Here is a 16,210-nt window from a genome sequence, read left to right as displayed (position 1 = left end):
GCTGGTATAGCCAATATTTAACGTGTTTAACTATGTATCAAAATGTATTAAGCAAGTCTAAGTAGTTTGGGATCTAGCTTACAGTCTCTGCGTGGGGCTCCAACACTGACTTTGTCACAAAATGACATCACCTTGCAAGCAAGAGAGCAGCTGTCAGTACTAGATGCATAAATGCTAAATTATAATTACATGGGACCATTCCCCCCATCCCATTTCAATTTGGTGTAGGTGAAAAGGGTGGCTTGAGCTGCTTGGTCTAGAAAAATAGTGAAATGTTCCTTTAACAACAAAACCTATTGATCAGTTTGATGGGCAGTCTATCAGAAGTGAGTGAAACCAAGTATAATGGTGAGGGGGGAAAGGTGTAGAAAAGAAAAAAGGAAATAAAAAGTTAACTCTGGCAGGGACTGCTGGCCTCCTCAGACTAAAAGAATTAAAATTACCTCGGTTGATTTCTGGCTCCACTGTCTGACTGGCATCCTGAGAGTTTCCGTTACCCAAGACTGGTTTCGGAGGCTGCACATTTGCTGATGCAACATGGGCCAGCTGTGGGAAGGGGCCAGGCAGATGTGGGGGAGGAGGCTGACGGGGGTGGTAAGGCACACCCGGTGGGCACACACGAGATGACAGCTGCTGGATGGCGATCATCTCTGGACTGTCCATCATGGAATCCCCACCTTGGCATCCTCTCTGAACTTGAGGGGGTCCACCAAACACAGAGGCTGGAGGCTGCTGCATTCTCTGACCGGTGGCTTTACCAGGTGGTCTGATGTATCCTGAGGCAGGGACCCCATGAGGTAGGAAATTTGATTGCTCAGTCCACTGGCTGGGAGGCAGAGGTGGTCTTATTGCCCGAGGATCCATCATGTGACTAAGAGCACGAGACTGCAAAGAAGGTCCCGTGCTCAACGGGGACTTCTCGTCTGGGCCCAGGGAGGTCTGGTTTGTAGCACTGTGGCTTCCATTCCATGCAGCAGGATGTGCTCGATTTAGATATTTATATGCTCTATACATATGGCCTGGGAGGACCTCTGAGCTCTCAGGTGGTCTCACTGGAGGTCCATTGTGCCTTGGAGGAATAAATCCTTGCTGGAACTGCACTGGGGGGTACATACTAGCATCTGGGGGAGGGCCACTCATCCGCCCAAGCTGCAGGGATCCAGGCTGTGGCCCCAGTGCAGAGACATGTGTTGGCCCTGCACACATCTGCTTCTCTGGTGCAGCCAGTCTGTATCCTCTGTGTTCATTCAGTCCGATTGTAGACTGTGGGAGGGAGAGAAAGAGGCCAGGTTCAGTGAAAGAGTCACCACTTACTCTTTGTAGCTTTTCATGTACTAGTAACAGGAGGAGACAGGAAAGAATCAGTGACTCACAGCATCGGACAGATCCCTCCCCAGGCAGAGGATGCCATTTGGCATTGTAACCAATGAGTGCAGTGAGGTGGAAACTGAAGTCACTGACTCATACACCATGAGTACAGAAGGGCAGATCATGGCTCCCAGCTCTCTGGATCCATTCTATTTCTTTTAAGAGGCTAGAACATGGTACACATGAATTTCAGAGCAAGGCTCTTACCTGCATGGCAAAGTGCTGGTGCTGCTGAACTGGATCTCCAGGGTGGGGTTCTGGTACTCGCGGTGATCCGTATAGTTTAGCTGGATCTGATCCCCGCAGAGGGCCAAATGTTCCTGGCACTGCTGGCCGCTGGAAAGAAAAACAAAGCTGCAGAAGAGCAAAGCTGCTACAGATACTGGGCAGCCATGGACTGAGGTGCGTCTAACAGGCTCTGACTGAATTCAGTTGCTTATTCCAAGGAGCTATGCTGGAGACTGTGGTGTACAATAATACAGATCCCATGCCACAAAGTTACTCCTTCACACAGGGAACCAGAAGAAATATCCCAGCTATGAATCCCACAGACCAGGCCTTTATACAACTGCCAGACACCTAACTAGCTTGAGGCTAACAATAGACAGATTAGGGAGGAGCTCCCACCAGCTAGTTCCAGGACAATTCCCAGACCCTGACAGAGCCTGGATTAATTGAGAAGGGGGACTCTTCTATCAGGATGCTTGATAGCTCCATCTTTCATGTGACCTCTGGGGCTTGAGCTCCAAGCAGCAGTCTTGTTCATTATACTCGGCTTTTGGTTAGGAAGCTATAAGTAGCCACAGAGGCAATTGAGCTGTCTATCTGCAGACTCAGGAAGACAAAACTGTATCATCTTTGCAACCCTAAGAGCTAAAATGTTTAAGCCTAAAATCTGTAGAACTGAGGGCATAATTCCATTCACCAAAGAAATGTGTTTTATTTACCATTGCCCTGGGGACTTTTCAAGTCTTGCATGGATCACACCAGGAAGGAAGAATGGAGGCGTGAAGCAAAGAAGGTTAAAAGGACACAGAGAAAACTACAGAGGGACAAAGAAGGAAAAGGGAAGAGGAAAAGAGAAATGAGAACCCATGTTCCACCACCAATAAGAGGATCCGATCATACAGGAGGGATTCTTCTGGGAACTTACAGGAGACCTTTTATTCTCGGGCCCTTCTCTGCATTTATAATCTGTGAAAACCCATAGAGGTCAGTCCTTACCATCTGGCCAGGGTGTGGCACCTGGCTGGGCATTCCACCATAATGCAGTGGGCGAGGGAAGCCTTGGCCATTGGAAGCGCCCACCTCCCGAGGGGGTTGCATTGTGCTGCCACTTGGTTCCTCTGCAGAGGAGGAAGATGAGGAGGAAACAGGAGCCCGGGAAGCAGCCCGGAATGGTGGTGGTTTCCCTCCATTCTCCAGGTGTTGCTGTCTCCTGCCTGATCCCTCAGGGTCTCTAGATCGGGTCCAAACATTGCCAGAGCTGGAGCGCCCGGTCCGACGGCTCCTCTTCTCCCGTTTCCCATCCACTCTGATCCAAAACTCCTCATCCGTGTCCCCATCTTCACCAGGGAAGTGCTTCATCATTGCCCGGTGGAAGCATCTCTCTAAGTTGTATGCCATCTTGGTGTATTCTGTGTTCAAAACAAGAGAGGCAGGGAGACAGGCCTTAATGGATAAAGATAATCAGACAAAGTCAGATTGTCTCTACTCTGAAGGCTCTGACTTCTCATGTTTATGTAAATATCTTCCTTGGAGAAGTTAAATAGAAAGGTGAAGAGGGAAGGGCTGTTTGAAACCAGCCCACTCTGGGTTATGATCTCATCTGACTTGGTCAGTACTTGGACTGGAGACGTTCAAGAAACACAAGGTGGGTGAGGTAATATCTTTTATTGGGCCAACTTTTGTTGGTAACAGACAAGCTTTTGAGCTACACAGAGCTCTTTTACAGATCTGGGAGAGCAAGCATCATAGCACAATGCATGATAGGACAGATTGTTTAGCACATTTAAGGCAGAGTGGCCCATTACCACCTCTGCAGTCATAGGACAAAAAGAGGGGGTTACTAGGTTACAGATTGTTGAAATAAACCACAAATCCAGTGTCCCTGTTCAGTCCGTCATTTTTAGTGTCTAGCAGAGTTATGAATTTAAGCTCCCATGTTTGTCTTTTGAAAGTGTTGTGCAGGTTTCCTTCATGATGCAGTTTATTTTGAGACCACATCAAACTAACATCCCAAAATGGTTTAAAGGGGAATTATGTTGCTAGAAGTGCCAACTCTCAAATTATACTTAAGATACTGGATCTGAACAGTCAGTCAGTAACGATCTTATAGTATTTTTAAGAGCGGTGTCAACCTCCAGGTCCTGGAGAAATTCTTATGTTTTCCCAACTGGAATTCCACAGTAGTGTAATCTGGTTATTATATTCAATTTCTTGGACTGTTATTAAGCTTTGCTGTGTATTATAGAAAAAGGTGAAATTCTCTCTATATAGTTTTGAAAGCACTTTCTGATCCTTGTTCACAGAACATGCTACATGGATGTCAGTCATCCCGTGTGTGTTAGTTCCACAGGAAAATTTTCTCAGATGTAGTTTCTTGGTTTTCAGTGGAGTCCATAAGAAGTAGAATGGCATGCCAGCGGCATCAAGAGAGTAACTCAGTGCAAATCACATGATTGGTTGTTTCCTCTAGACCACTCCAGAATTTTCTTTGTCGCACACCACTACTGGAAAAAAACAGTTACTTACCTTTTGTAACTGTTCTTTGAGATGTGTTGCTTGTGTCCATTCCATTCCCATGCTGTGTGTGTGTACCCATATGCACGGTCATCGGAGGTTTTTGCCTTAGCAGTACCCGTAGGATTGGATGTGGTGCCCCTTTGAGGGCCATGCTTATGCATCAGTATATCAGGCGCTGCCTGCCCTATGCCCTCTCAGTTCCTTCTTGCTGGCAACTCCCGACAGAGGGGCAGTAGGGCGGGTAATGGAATGGACATGAGCAACACATCTTGTAGAACAGTTACGAAAGGTAGATAACCGTTTTTTTCTTCTTCAAGTGCCTGCTTATGTTGATTCCATTCTAGGTGGCTCATAAGCAGTGCCAACTGAGGTGGGCTTGGAATTCATGGTCTTGCAGCACTGCTCTGCCAAAGCCAGCATCATCTCGAGCTTGCTGGGTAAGTGCACTGTTACCTGCAAAAATTTAGGGCACCCCTCCTATACCCTACTGAGGGCTTAAGGCATTATCTGGTTAATTTAGGACATCCTATTTATACCCCACTGAGGGCTTAAGGCGTGACCCAATTAATTTAGGTACCCTCATTTGGGGGGAGGGGGGGGGGCAGTTTATGGTGTAAGGCACCTATTTTTATCCATGGGGCTTAGGAAGAAACCTGGTCAATTTAAGTACCTGCCCTTTTTTGGGCGGGGCTTAGGGCTTTATGGGTCTGCGGAACCTTTTTTTAGTGAAAAAACCTTACACAGTTGTGCTTTAAACATTTATTTATTAGCAATACACACAGAATACATATATTAAAAACATTTTTTATGCTTACCATTTTTAATAAACAGACAAATTTTACCCGATGACTAGACAGGATTTATTTATTCTGGGTTTTTTTGGCAATGCCTCTGCACATTATGGTTGTGCAGAGGGGTTAGAGTTTTAGCAGCTTGATGTTGAACTGCTCTCAGAAATGGCTTTTAAAAAGCATTGTTTTTTATTTATATTATATAGGTAAACTAGGCTTTAAAAAAGGTATTACGTTTATTATATTATTTTATATTTTTAAATAATAAAAAATTTAATCAATTATGCACTGGCACTTATATGGGTTTTTTTGCTTAAGTTTTTTACATTTTATTTTTTATGCCCAAATTGTAACTTAATTGTGACCTTTTTTATTTATGCAGATGGTCAGCATCAAACGCTGGTTAGAACTTATTTTACCATTTGTTGAGAAGGTTTTTTTATATTTTTAAAATTTTTTTTAGTGTTTTTACAACCTTGGTGGTTATAACTTTTGTTAAGGACATTCCTGAGGTGGGAATGCTTTATCAGCAGCAGAACATTCCTTTTTTTCAATTTTAGTGGTGAACTCGCTGAGTTTTACCCAAGGCTGGTTTCATATGAGATTGGGGGGGCGGGCTGATTAGGTCTCAGGCCTACAATTCTCCTCCGTGATGATGCTTTCACCAAACCGGTCATCATTACCACAGGATACCCATGTTACGTTACTAGGGTATGCTTTCCGGATATGGTCAGCAACAATTGATTTCGCATATTGGCCGGATGTATTTTTTGGATGTTTTTTTCTTTACCCATACCACCAATATTACCATGCTTAAAAGCAAAGCCAATTGGATTTCAATTATTCAATTATAAATTATTCAATTATAATGTGCTGTGTTTATCAGTTATGCTGCTTCTTATGAATTTTGCATTTATTTTAGGTGGTGCATTTTGCCTGTAATTACTTAGCCACCAAGTACCGTCCCTGCAACACAGCTGCCTTAGTTTGCTCTTGCAAACCTCAAATTTGTTCCCCCAGTGTCTGTTGCCTTTGTTTGCATGCCAAATGGATGGCAGGATTCCCCTTTTTTGCTGCAAGTAATTGTTCCTGGGCAACTCCATGGATTAGTGCATTAACCCGCTCACACTCCGTTTTTCACCTTGAAGAAAAAACATTTTTTTTATTTACTCACTTGGGATCGAGTCGCAGCTCCAGTCTCTTAAGGTGGCCTGTAAATTCTGCTACCATCCATGATTCCTGCTGTTCCCTTCTCAAGGGGGCATATGACCCTTTGAGAAAGGCATAGGGGTGAGGGGTATGACCATCCGGGATCTGTCCCCTTGGGATCAGTCCAAATATCCCTCATTAGGTAAGTATCATCTCAGGGGTCTGAAGTACCCCTGGTATCTGCATCTATTCCTCCCCTTACTGCTGCCACAATGCCTCTCTGGGCTCCCAGTTTATATTTCAACTCTTAATCTGTTGCATGCAGGAGGAATGATGGCCGCTTGCTTGGGTCCGATCCTGTTTTTCCTGCAGGATTGTTCTGACAACCGCCTGAACGTCCCACGAAAAGTGGAAAGCCGAGATAGCGGCCAGATGGACCTTGATTGATGACAGAGACAAATCTTGGAGTCTGAGGTGCTGCAGGTAATCCAGGATCTCCTGCAGTGGGGCCTGCTCAGCCCCGATACTCCATTCTGAGACCCAAGATGTGAACCTTTTCCATCTGGCCAGGTAAGTCACTCTGGTGGAGGGTTTTCTGATACCCAGCAAGACCTGCCGAACATGAGCCGAGAATTTCCACTCATCCACGCTTAGCCATGCAGTAGCCATGCAGGTTCAGGTGCAGAAGGCTGCGTGGTTCTGGGACAGCAGATCTGACCAGAGGAGCAGCTGCAGCGAAGCAGCTACTGAAAGTTTCAGCAACGTGCCAAACCTGTGATGGCGAGGCCACACGAGGGCTATTAGGATAATCTTTGCCCTGTCCTGCTTGATCTTCACAAGGACCCTGTGAATCAATGGCACGGGTGGGAAGGCATACATCAGTGCCCCTGACCATGGGATGAGAAACGCATCTCATAGGGAACCCCTGTTCATCCGCCAGATTGAACATAACAAGTGACATTTCCTGTTCTGCTGGGACGCGAACAAGTCCACCTGGGGAGTTCCCCACCTCTGGAAGATTATGCTGACCACCTCCGGATGGAGCAACCACTCTTGGTGAGATGAGAAGGTCCTGCTGAGGTGATCTGCTAGCACATTCTTGGTTCTGGACAGGTGCACAGCTACCAGATGAATGGCATGTTGCACACAAACATCCCAAAGGCTGAGAGCTTCCTGACAAAGGGCCGAAGACTTGGCACTACCCTGCCTGTTGATGTATTACATTGTGGTGGTATTGTCCTTCAGGATCTGCATCACCTTCCCCTTCAGGTGGGGCAAGAAAGCCTGGCAGGCCAGAGGAACTGCTCTGAGCTTCCTTATGTTGATATGGTGGGCCAGATCATCCCACAACCAGTGGCCCTGGGTGCCCGGATTGCCCAGATGGGCTCCCCAACCCAGGTCCAATGCTGGTCCAGGTCTGAAGGGAACTCCCTCCAACACCGACCTAGGGTCCAACCACCAATTCAAGGATGACCGGATATAATCCGGCACCCTGACTATCCAGTCTTAGTCGTGCCTGGTGGGGATGTAGACTGACGCCAGCCACACTATTAGGGGTAGGATATGGAGCCGGGGATGACTTACAACAGATGTGAATATAGCCCAACAACCGCAGGCAGGTGTGAGCCGTGATGAGCAGGTGGTTCTTCATATGGGAGATCATGTCCGACACGGCCTGAAAACACACTTCTGGAAGAAAGGCTCAGGCTTGCATGGAGATGAGAACTGCCCCAATCAACTCTTATTCACTGTACTGGCGTTAAGGTGGATTTTTTCTCGTTTATCAACAGACCCAGGTTATGACAGATGGAACATACCAGATCGAGGCTCCTTTGTACTTGTTCCTGGGACCTGCCCTTGATGAGCCCAGTTGTTGAGATACGGGGAGACCTGGACTCCTCAATGTCTCAGGTAAGCAGCCACTGGCACCATACATTTTGTGAACACCTTTGGGGCTGATGAGAGGCCAAAGGGCAGCGCCATGAATTGAAAATGGCGTCTGCCAACTATGAAATGGAGGAAATGCCTGTGACCTTTGTGATCCAGCAGGGCCAGGGAGCAGTGGGAGAGTGGTAGAGGGGAGATAGAAAAGCCCTAGGCTAATTAAGGTGTGGTTCCCTATAGACTAGGGAAGGTTACTACAGGTTAATTGGCGCACCTGTAGCCAATTAAGCCCTGTCAGGAACCTAATAAAAAAAAACCCTGTTTCAGGCAGACAGTGTGGAGCGAGGATGGAGAGAGGACTGGAGTATGCTGGTGTGTTGCTGAGAATTAAAAGACCAAAGAACCGGAGGAAGTGAGACCCTGACCCAGCAGGGCAGGTAGCATCAAGGACCAAGGGTAACCCTACCCAATTGGGAAGAGGGTAAGTAACCCGCAGGGGTTGAGAAGGATTGGGGCTCAGAGTGAGGAGCAAACCCTGACCCCTTCCCCGCTTTCCTCCTTTACCACTTTTCCAGGCCACTAGTGGGGCCCTTGGCACCCCAAGAGCAAGGGCAAGGTGTGGCGTCCTAAGACCCTCCCACCCCCCAAGAAAAGTGCTGGACCCACCATACCAACATTGGCCATTTTGTCACACCTTGAAATAAGGAAATAAGCATCCTTCAAGTTGATGGCGGCGTACCAGTCTCCCAGATCCAGGGAGGGGGATGATCGAGACCAGGGAGACCATGCGAAACTTCAACTTTCTGAGAGACTTGTTGAGGCGACACAGGTCCACAATGGGTCTGTGGCGCCCTTTTGCTTTTGGGATTAGGAAGTAGCAGAAATAGAATCCCTTTCCTTTCATTTCTCGAAGGACCTCCTCCACCGCCCCCAGGTGCAGGAGGTTCTCGACCTCTTGAATGAGGAGTTGCTCGTGAGAAGGGCCCCTGAAGAGGGACGGAGAAGAAGGGGGCTGGGAGGGAGGGGCGGCTGAAAATTGCAGGGGCATAGCCCTGAGATACTATGTCCAGAACCCAGTGGTCTGAGGTGACCTGCGACCATACCGAACGGTAGGGATGAAAACGGCTGAGGAAAGAACAAAGTGGATCCAAGGAGTTGACTGGGGCGTCGCTCTCAACTGCACCTTCAAAATGAGCACTTCTGGCTCCCTGGATGCTTAGCTGGGCCGAGCTGCGTGGATGAGTGGGAGTTGGAAGGGTGGGGATGACTAATACTCGTGTCTCTATCCCTTTGCCTTGCAGACCCCTGACAAGGCTGACAAGGCTTTGGCAGTGGGGGTGGTCAGAACTGCTTCCTTGCAGATTGCAGCATATGCATATCCAGCGAGTGAAGGGTGGTCTGAGTGTCCTTTAACCCATGGAGCCTCATGGCCTTTGCTCTGCACAAAGTCCATTCCCATCGAATGGGAGGTCCTGGATCGAGGTCTGTATCTCTTGGGAGAGGCGGTCTGAAGCTAGGAGCTGTGCCTCATGACCACTGCTGATGCAACCACCTTAGCTGCCAAGTCCACCACATCCCATGTCATTTGCAGGGAGCACCAAGCCACCACGGTGCCCTCTTCTACCAGGGTGCCAAATTCCTGGGCCAAACCCTGCAGGAGTGACTCCTTGAACTTATAGAGGGAATCCCATAAGTTAAAATTGTACCTGCCCAAGAAGGCCTGGTGATGCATCACCCAGAATTGCAGGCTGGCTGTCGAATACATTTTTCTCCCAAAAAGGTCCAGTCTTTTGGACTCTATTTCTGGGAGTTGAACTGGTGTGCCCCTGCTTATCCTTCTGGTTAGCCACAGAGACGACCAGTGTGCCCAGAGGTAGGTGGGCATAAAGGTATTTGAACCCTTTGGCCAGGGCAAAGTATTTTTTTTCAGCCCTTTTGGAGGTGAGAGGGATGGACGATGTGGTTTGCCACAGCGCCTTGGCAATTTTCAGGACCCCGTAATTCACTGGTATTGCAACACAGGCAGGGGTAGAGGCCAAGAGCACATTGAACATGGTGTCCACCTGCTTGGCCATCTCCTCCACCTCTTGGTCACCTGTCGAAGCAGAGTCTGGTGTTCTTTAAAAGTGTCCAGCAGACTGGCCCGAGGATCCCATGATCACCTTAACCAGGGATGAGGAAGATGACTGTACCATTGAGGGAGGCTCCAGGGCATCATCCCCTGAGGGGGAAGGGGTTTTTGGGGTGGGCACTGTCTCCTCTACCCCGACCTCCGAGTGTGCTTCATGCACCAAGCCCGGTGCCATCAACTTTTGATCCGAGGTGACAGCAGATTAGCGGTGTGAAGAGGGCATCATCATCACTGGCATGCCCCATGCACTCCAATAAGGCCACTGTGCTGGCTCCTGGCCATGCTGCCAAGGCAGCGCCGTAGACGTCGATGCGGCCTCAGGTGCCCAGTTGTGCCAGTGGATTCTCAGTGAGGGGCTAAACTGCCCTTCCATGCTAGAGAAATCCTCTTCTGGTGACCACAGCGAGGTTGCCGACACCTGTGTCTGCCTGCTGACTGTTGCCGCCGGAGGCCGGTGCTTGGAGGAGGAGCGGTGCCGGTACCAAGGGAACCACTATCGTGATGGGGAGCATTCCCACAGGACAGGCGACTAAGATCTGCGCTGAGAGGACGACCAGTGGGAAGGCGAATGGTGCTGGTTGTACAGAGACAGCCGCCTCGCCCTAGGTGATCCGCTTCAGATGGCAGGGACCGCGAATGCAGTGCCAGTGATCGAGGGCAAGCCCCAGAGGATCTGGGCTGTGATGCCAGAGATCTGCAATGTGCAGACGGAGAGCGCTGCCTTAGCTCAGGGGAATTGGTGGTGCTCCACTGGCCCCTGGGGGTCTTAGTGGCTGGCTTGCCCACATAGGGAGCCTTTGCCACCTCCTGCTGCATGTGTGGTGCTGATGGCGTGGTGGAGGCCTCTGTTCTCTTGGCGCCGGGGGAGGGCATCGATGTTGCCACAAGTTTGGGTCTACATGGCTCCGGAGTGGCCGGGCAGCCTGAACTAGGTATTTTTCCTCATGCCTCATGGCCTTCTTGCCCAGTGCCGGGGAGCCATGCTTCTTAGTTTTCTTACTGGGTACTAGCAACAGAGAGCGGTGCCTGGCAGAACCCGGTGCCGGGGTTGCACTGTGCCCCGAGGCCGAGACAGTTGGAGTTAAGTCATGCCGGGATGGCTCAGAAGCTGGACGGAGAGCAGCCTACATGAGGAGAGCCCTCAAACGAATATTCCGCTCTGAGTCCTGGGTGGAAAACTTTTACAAACACAACACTTGTCCTTCACATGTGATTCCGCCAAGCACTTAAGACAGCTGCTGTGGGGGTCACTTAAAGGCGTAGGTTTGTTATAGTCCATGCAGGGCTTAAACCCCGGAGACCAGGGCATGCCCCGCTTGGGGCAAAGTCCCCTCTGGGACTCTAACTTCTAACTACATTTAACAACTACTTAACACTAACTACTATAAACAACTACTTACAAGGCCCTAAGGCTCAACATCAGAGAGGAAACCACTAGCCCTTGCTATGCAAGGAGATGTGCTCCAAATAACCACCATGGGAGGCAAGAAGGAACTGAGAGGGTGTAGGGCCGGCGGCACCTGATATACCTAAGCATGAGCACAACACCCAAGGGGGCACCACAGCCGACCCTATGATACCGCTAAGGCAAAAATCTCTAACGACTGTGCACGTGCGCACACCTAGAATGGAATCAACATGAGCAAGCACTCGAGGAAGAACAGAGAGATCGCATCCCTCTGTGATTTTGGAATTCACTTTCACTTGGGGACAATGCTTGAGGGATCTAAACTCCTTAATCCCCACTGTTACACTGGCTGACACTGGCAGGTGCTGGCGAGGCAGAGCCTGCAATATTCCCATACTGATAACCTGCATGTTTCACCTCAGTGAGGCACCTGATTTTAATTGCCATAGCAATGGGGAGTCCTGATGGTCCCAGGGCCTCCCACCAGCTGACTCTCGTTGCTGGTCCAAGACTCAAAGGAGAACCTAAGAACATCATTCCCCTCCAAAAGGCTGCACACATACTGTGTTCCTCCCTGAGTTTTACTTTAAAGACACTGAGGGCTAAGCATACTCCTGCCCTCCACACAATCCCTATAATTCAGATACCATTCCCCTAACACAGAGAACACACACATACAAGAGAGCAAACTCCTGAAGGGTCTTTTTTTCCGCACCTATTGCACTCTGCCAACTAGACTAGATCCTTTGGTATAGTTAATAGGCCCCAATTTATCAAGATATTTCAGTACATGCATAACTTTACACGTGTGAGTAGCCACAACTGAACTCAAAGTGACTGGTCATGTGCTTATCATTACAGACACATTTACAAACCTTGCTGAATCGGAGCTTTACTATCCATGAACTCCTGCTATCACCTCCACCCTCCAGAAGGTGTCCAGTACGAGCCAGCTATGGATGACTAGGTAGAGGGTAGGGTTTTTAGAGCACCAAGAGCTATCAACAATGGAACAAGTTTTCTCATTGCTCTTACCGCTGCCTTCACCATTGTATTTTAGGCAGTTCCTGAACATGGTCTTCATGTCACCCACAAACTCCTCCTTGGTGCAGTACTGACCTCCATTCAGCTTCTTCTCCATGCTAGAAATGTCCATGGGAGCCTGAAACACATCAACATCTCCCTTCCATTATAACAAAGCATGAGAAAGGCCCAGAAGGTGGTGTTACTAGCTTCTTAAAGAGGCCAGACGACGATCTAGTCTGACTCCTGCATAACACATGGTCAAAGAACTAAAAAGAACAGACTAAAGACCTAGCTTTCTACCAATCCAAAGAGTCACACGCAAGACCGATGGAGCGAGCTGGGCATGTTGCGTACCTTAATGATCTGGTAGTAGTTTGGAGCATATGATTCATCAACTGGTTCCAAGAAGGGCCAAGAGTCCTTGTGAGCCTTTACCACATCTAGAACTGACCGCAACAAAAGGAAGAGAAACTGTTAACGCACATCCAGGCAGACATTCACTTATTTTTAACTCCTGCGAAGTGAAAGGCGAGAGTAGGAGACTGACCTTTGTACATGGCGGTGAACTCATCATCCAGTTCAAAGCTGCAAATGGTAAGTGCAATAATGAATACACACACTCTTATCTTCATCATTCCTCCACCCCATACCTGGTGCTGCCAACAGTAAGGTTCTGAAGAAGAATCCGTACGTGCATCCACACTACGAACACTCATTCAAACAGACACTCTCTTGCCTTTACCGCACTCTACGCCCCTCGGACATTCATCCCACCTCAATCCCCTCCTCACCATCCTTATTACCACCGACCCCATTTACTGTATCACTGGCCACATTCCTCCTACCTCCTACTCTGAAAGTGTATGAATGCACAAGCATGTTGCACACACTGCAATGTACTCACAGATCCTTGGTCTTCCTTTCCTCCCTAGCAGGAGAACTGGGATCCAAGTGGGAAAGTTCTGGGGGAAGCTCCTTCCCCTGGGCCAGAAGCCAAGCCCGTTCTTCCCGGAGCTTCCTCCTCCTGGCTCGTTCTGTAATGGGAGAAAAAAAGCCGTTTAGCCCTCTTACCCCTCATCAGTAACATGACACAAGAAAACTAAGGAGGCTATTCAGCAGCGAGTTTCAGGAGGTTGTCGTGTCCGACAGCCAAGGGCTTTACTCAGTAAACGCTGTCATCCCTCCAGCAAGGGCAGCAGCAAGGAAACAGAATACAGGAGCATCATACCTGCCTTTCCTCCTCTCCTCTCCACCTTAACAACAACCTATTTTGCAGTGTCACTGTTGCAAAGCTGCTGCTAGCCTGTTTCAAGACAAATTTCCACTTAATTGACCAGTCTGGGCCAGCTGTGTTGCTGAGGTTTAAGAGGTCAGTGGCAGAGATGGCAGGAGCTACTTTCAGACCACCTCTGGTCTGCAGCCAGGAATTGGTTAGCAACTGTTCTGCTTCAGATGGGGGAGTTTACTGGTTTTGTGTAAGCTTAGTTGTTGTTTTTTTTATACCAGCTCTAAGTCACTTAAATTCACAAGCACATGTTTTGTACCAAGATTATGTCTCCAGAACTGTTTTCTGAGAAGACTCTCTGTTTCCTTGGTCACTGCAGCTGCAGCAACCCACATATGGTATGAAGGTGGGATCTCCCACAGAGGAGAATACCAGAGACTTGGAAATGTATGGTGGAGACCCAAAGAAAGGGTAGCAGAAGATGAGAGACTGGAAGAGATTCTGGTGTATTTGCCTCCTACAGCCTCTGCACTTCAGGCCTGTCTCGTGAGATGGCAGCCTTCATGTCCCTTTTCTAATTGTTCTTAAAGGGCCAAAGTGACACGAGACTAAGGCAGTAAAAGATGAGCAGGGCTCAAGAAATGCCACACCCTGGAGGAAAGCTATTGCTACATTCCAGTTTGTCAACTAAGGAGGGAGGTGAAAAGGGATGAAGAGAAAAACAAAATGTTTCTGAACTACATTACTCCCACTGACACCAGAAGCACCATTCCTGTCTTCAAAGGTATGTTTCTGAGGGAGAATGTCCATCAAGGATGGTGCAAAAGCCTTCTAAACTTTCACAGAACCACAAGGGGGAAGATGTTGAAGTTTTCTTTGTTTTGTGTGGCTGTGCATATTTTGTGACCAGCCACAGAGCTGGTGGATTCCTTTCCTGGTACCCCTGTTATCTGAGAAGGCACCTGAAGTCTATTGCACCACATGAGGACACCCCCGTGACTACTCTTAAGAAAAAACTGCTAACCCTAAGAGAAGGGTCAGGTCTCTGAATACTGCTGAAGAGTCCATCAGAAGCAGCACCCTGAGAAAAAATTGATTCTACAACATGATTGCTACATCCAAAGAAATCCACTGAGGAGATACTGGATATTATCATTCAGGAGCTGTTTCAGACCTGGGTGTGTGTCAGAACAAAAAATGGTGAAGAGTTTTCAAGTTTACTCTTACAGGACTCTGGCTAGCAGGCGAGAGGGGACTTGGTATAAGATAAACCTGGATAATACAGGGGTGGAATGGCTATAAAAACCAAGGTATACTTTTACTGTGACCAAGTGTGACATAAATCAGGGTACTCTCCAGTGAAAAATGTCATGGATGATGAACCTGTGTCTTTTCCCAGGAGAAATCTTAATTTTAGCCATTTCGGTGATGGCATCCAGATGTGTGTGTGATTCCTAAATGAGAGGAAGTTAAGAGGTCTCCTTGATACAGGTAGTGCACAGATCTTTGTCCACCACAAATGGATCCTTACTAAAGGTTTGGATGTAAGCAACATCTTGGAATTGTGCTGTGTACATGGAGATTACATGGGTTTCTGGTGTTCTGCACAGAAATTAAGGACCAGTAAATTTTTGATGAAAGTAAGTATGGCTGATAAACATCCTCTCTAACATAGAATTGGTTTATCCTGACTTAGAATACCACAACTTGTAGCAGACTGTCCAATACCATGTGTGGTAACAGGGTCTTCAGCTACAGAGAAACAACTTTTCTCCAGAAGAACTACTGTATATGGGAAACCAGGAAAGGTGGCATATGTAGAAGGAATCAAAAGGGGAATTTACATCTTGTGAGCTGATCCAGAAGATCAAAGGGGAAGGAAAGGCCTTGGATCCAAGCTGGCCTGGTCAGAAAGATGCGAAGGAGGAATCCACCTGGCTTATCTTTGAACCTAGAATAAAGCAATCCCAACATATGTTCCTGTATACGTATGGATCATTCAATTGATCCAGCAAGAACTACCTTAATATCACACATCACTTTTTAAAGGATTAGGGTCACTGAGACAAAAGGTGCAATGGATACCTGTACAATGAGTTAAGGAGAATGAATGACCTAGGAGTAACTGAGCCATTTAATACTAAATGGACAAGCCTTGTAGTGATAGCGCCCAAGAAAAATGGGAGTGTTCACTTTGTGTAGGCTCTGGGAAGCTGTCTAAATCTGATGATGCTTTGCACTGATGAGATGATAGAGAATCTAGGGGAAAGCTACCATATTTCCAGGCTGGAGTTCAGTTAAAGGCACCTGCCATTAACCCTATCACTGCAATATAAAGCATCTCAACTTTAAGATCTCAATTGGACTGTTTTAATTCACTGGCATGCTTTTGGTCTAAACAGGGCACTACCCATCAAACTCTGAAAGGCTGCCAGTGTCCCAAAGGTACTTCATAATTTTCCAGCTGCATATCTAGGTGATAC

General features: G+C 47.9%; 1 protein-coding gene across 1 annotated transcript in view; it reads right to left on the bottom strand.

Moving 5' to 3' along the window:
• Positions 1-16,210, bottom strand: part of CECR2 (CECR2 histone acetyl-lysine reader) — a 149,241-nt gene that overhangs the window by 10,535 nt on the left and 122,496 nt on the right. The window contains exons 10-16 of the mRNA XM_075069260.1: positions 13,407-13,536; positions 13,050-13,087; positions 12,857-12,948; positions 12,512-12,638; positions 2,593-3,005; positions 1,576-1,704; positions 444-1,263 (exon numbers count right to left, since the gene is read on the bottom strand). Of these exons, the coding sequence (XP_074925361.1) occupies positions 444-1,263; positions 1,576-1,704; positions 2,593-3,005; positions 12,512-12,638; positions 12,857-12,948; positions 13,050-13,087; positions 13,407-13,536 (1,749 nt within the window). The remainder of the gene's footprint in view (positions 1-443; positions 1,264-1,575; positions 1,705-2,592; positions 3,006-12,511; positions 12,639-12,856; positions 12,949-13,049; positions 13,088-13,406; positions 13,537-16,210) is intronic.

This window comes from Chelonoidis abingdonii, chromosome 1 (genome assembly GCF_003597395.2).
Source record: "Chelonoidis abingdonii isolate Lonesome George chromosome 1, CheloAbing_2.0, whole genome shotgun sequence".
Taxonomy (NCBI): domain Eukaryota; kingdom Metazoa; phylum Chordata; order Testudines; family Testudinidae; genus Chelonoidis; species Chelonoidis abingdonii.
The sequence above is the reverse complement of the archived record's forward strand: the minus strand, read 5'-3'. Positions and strand labels throughout refer to the sequence as shown.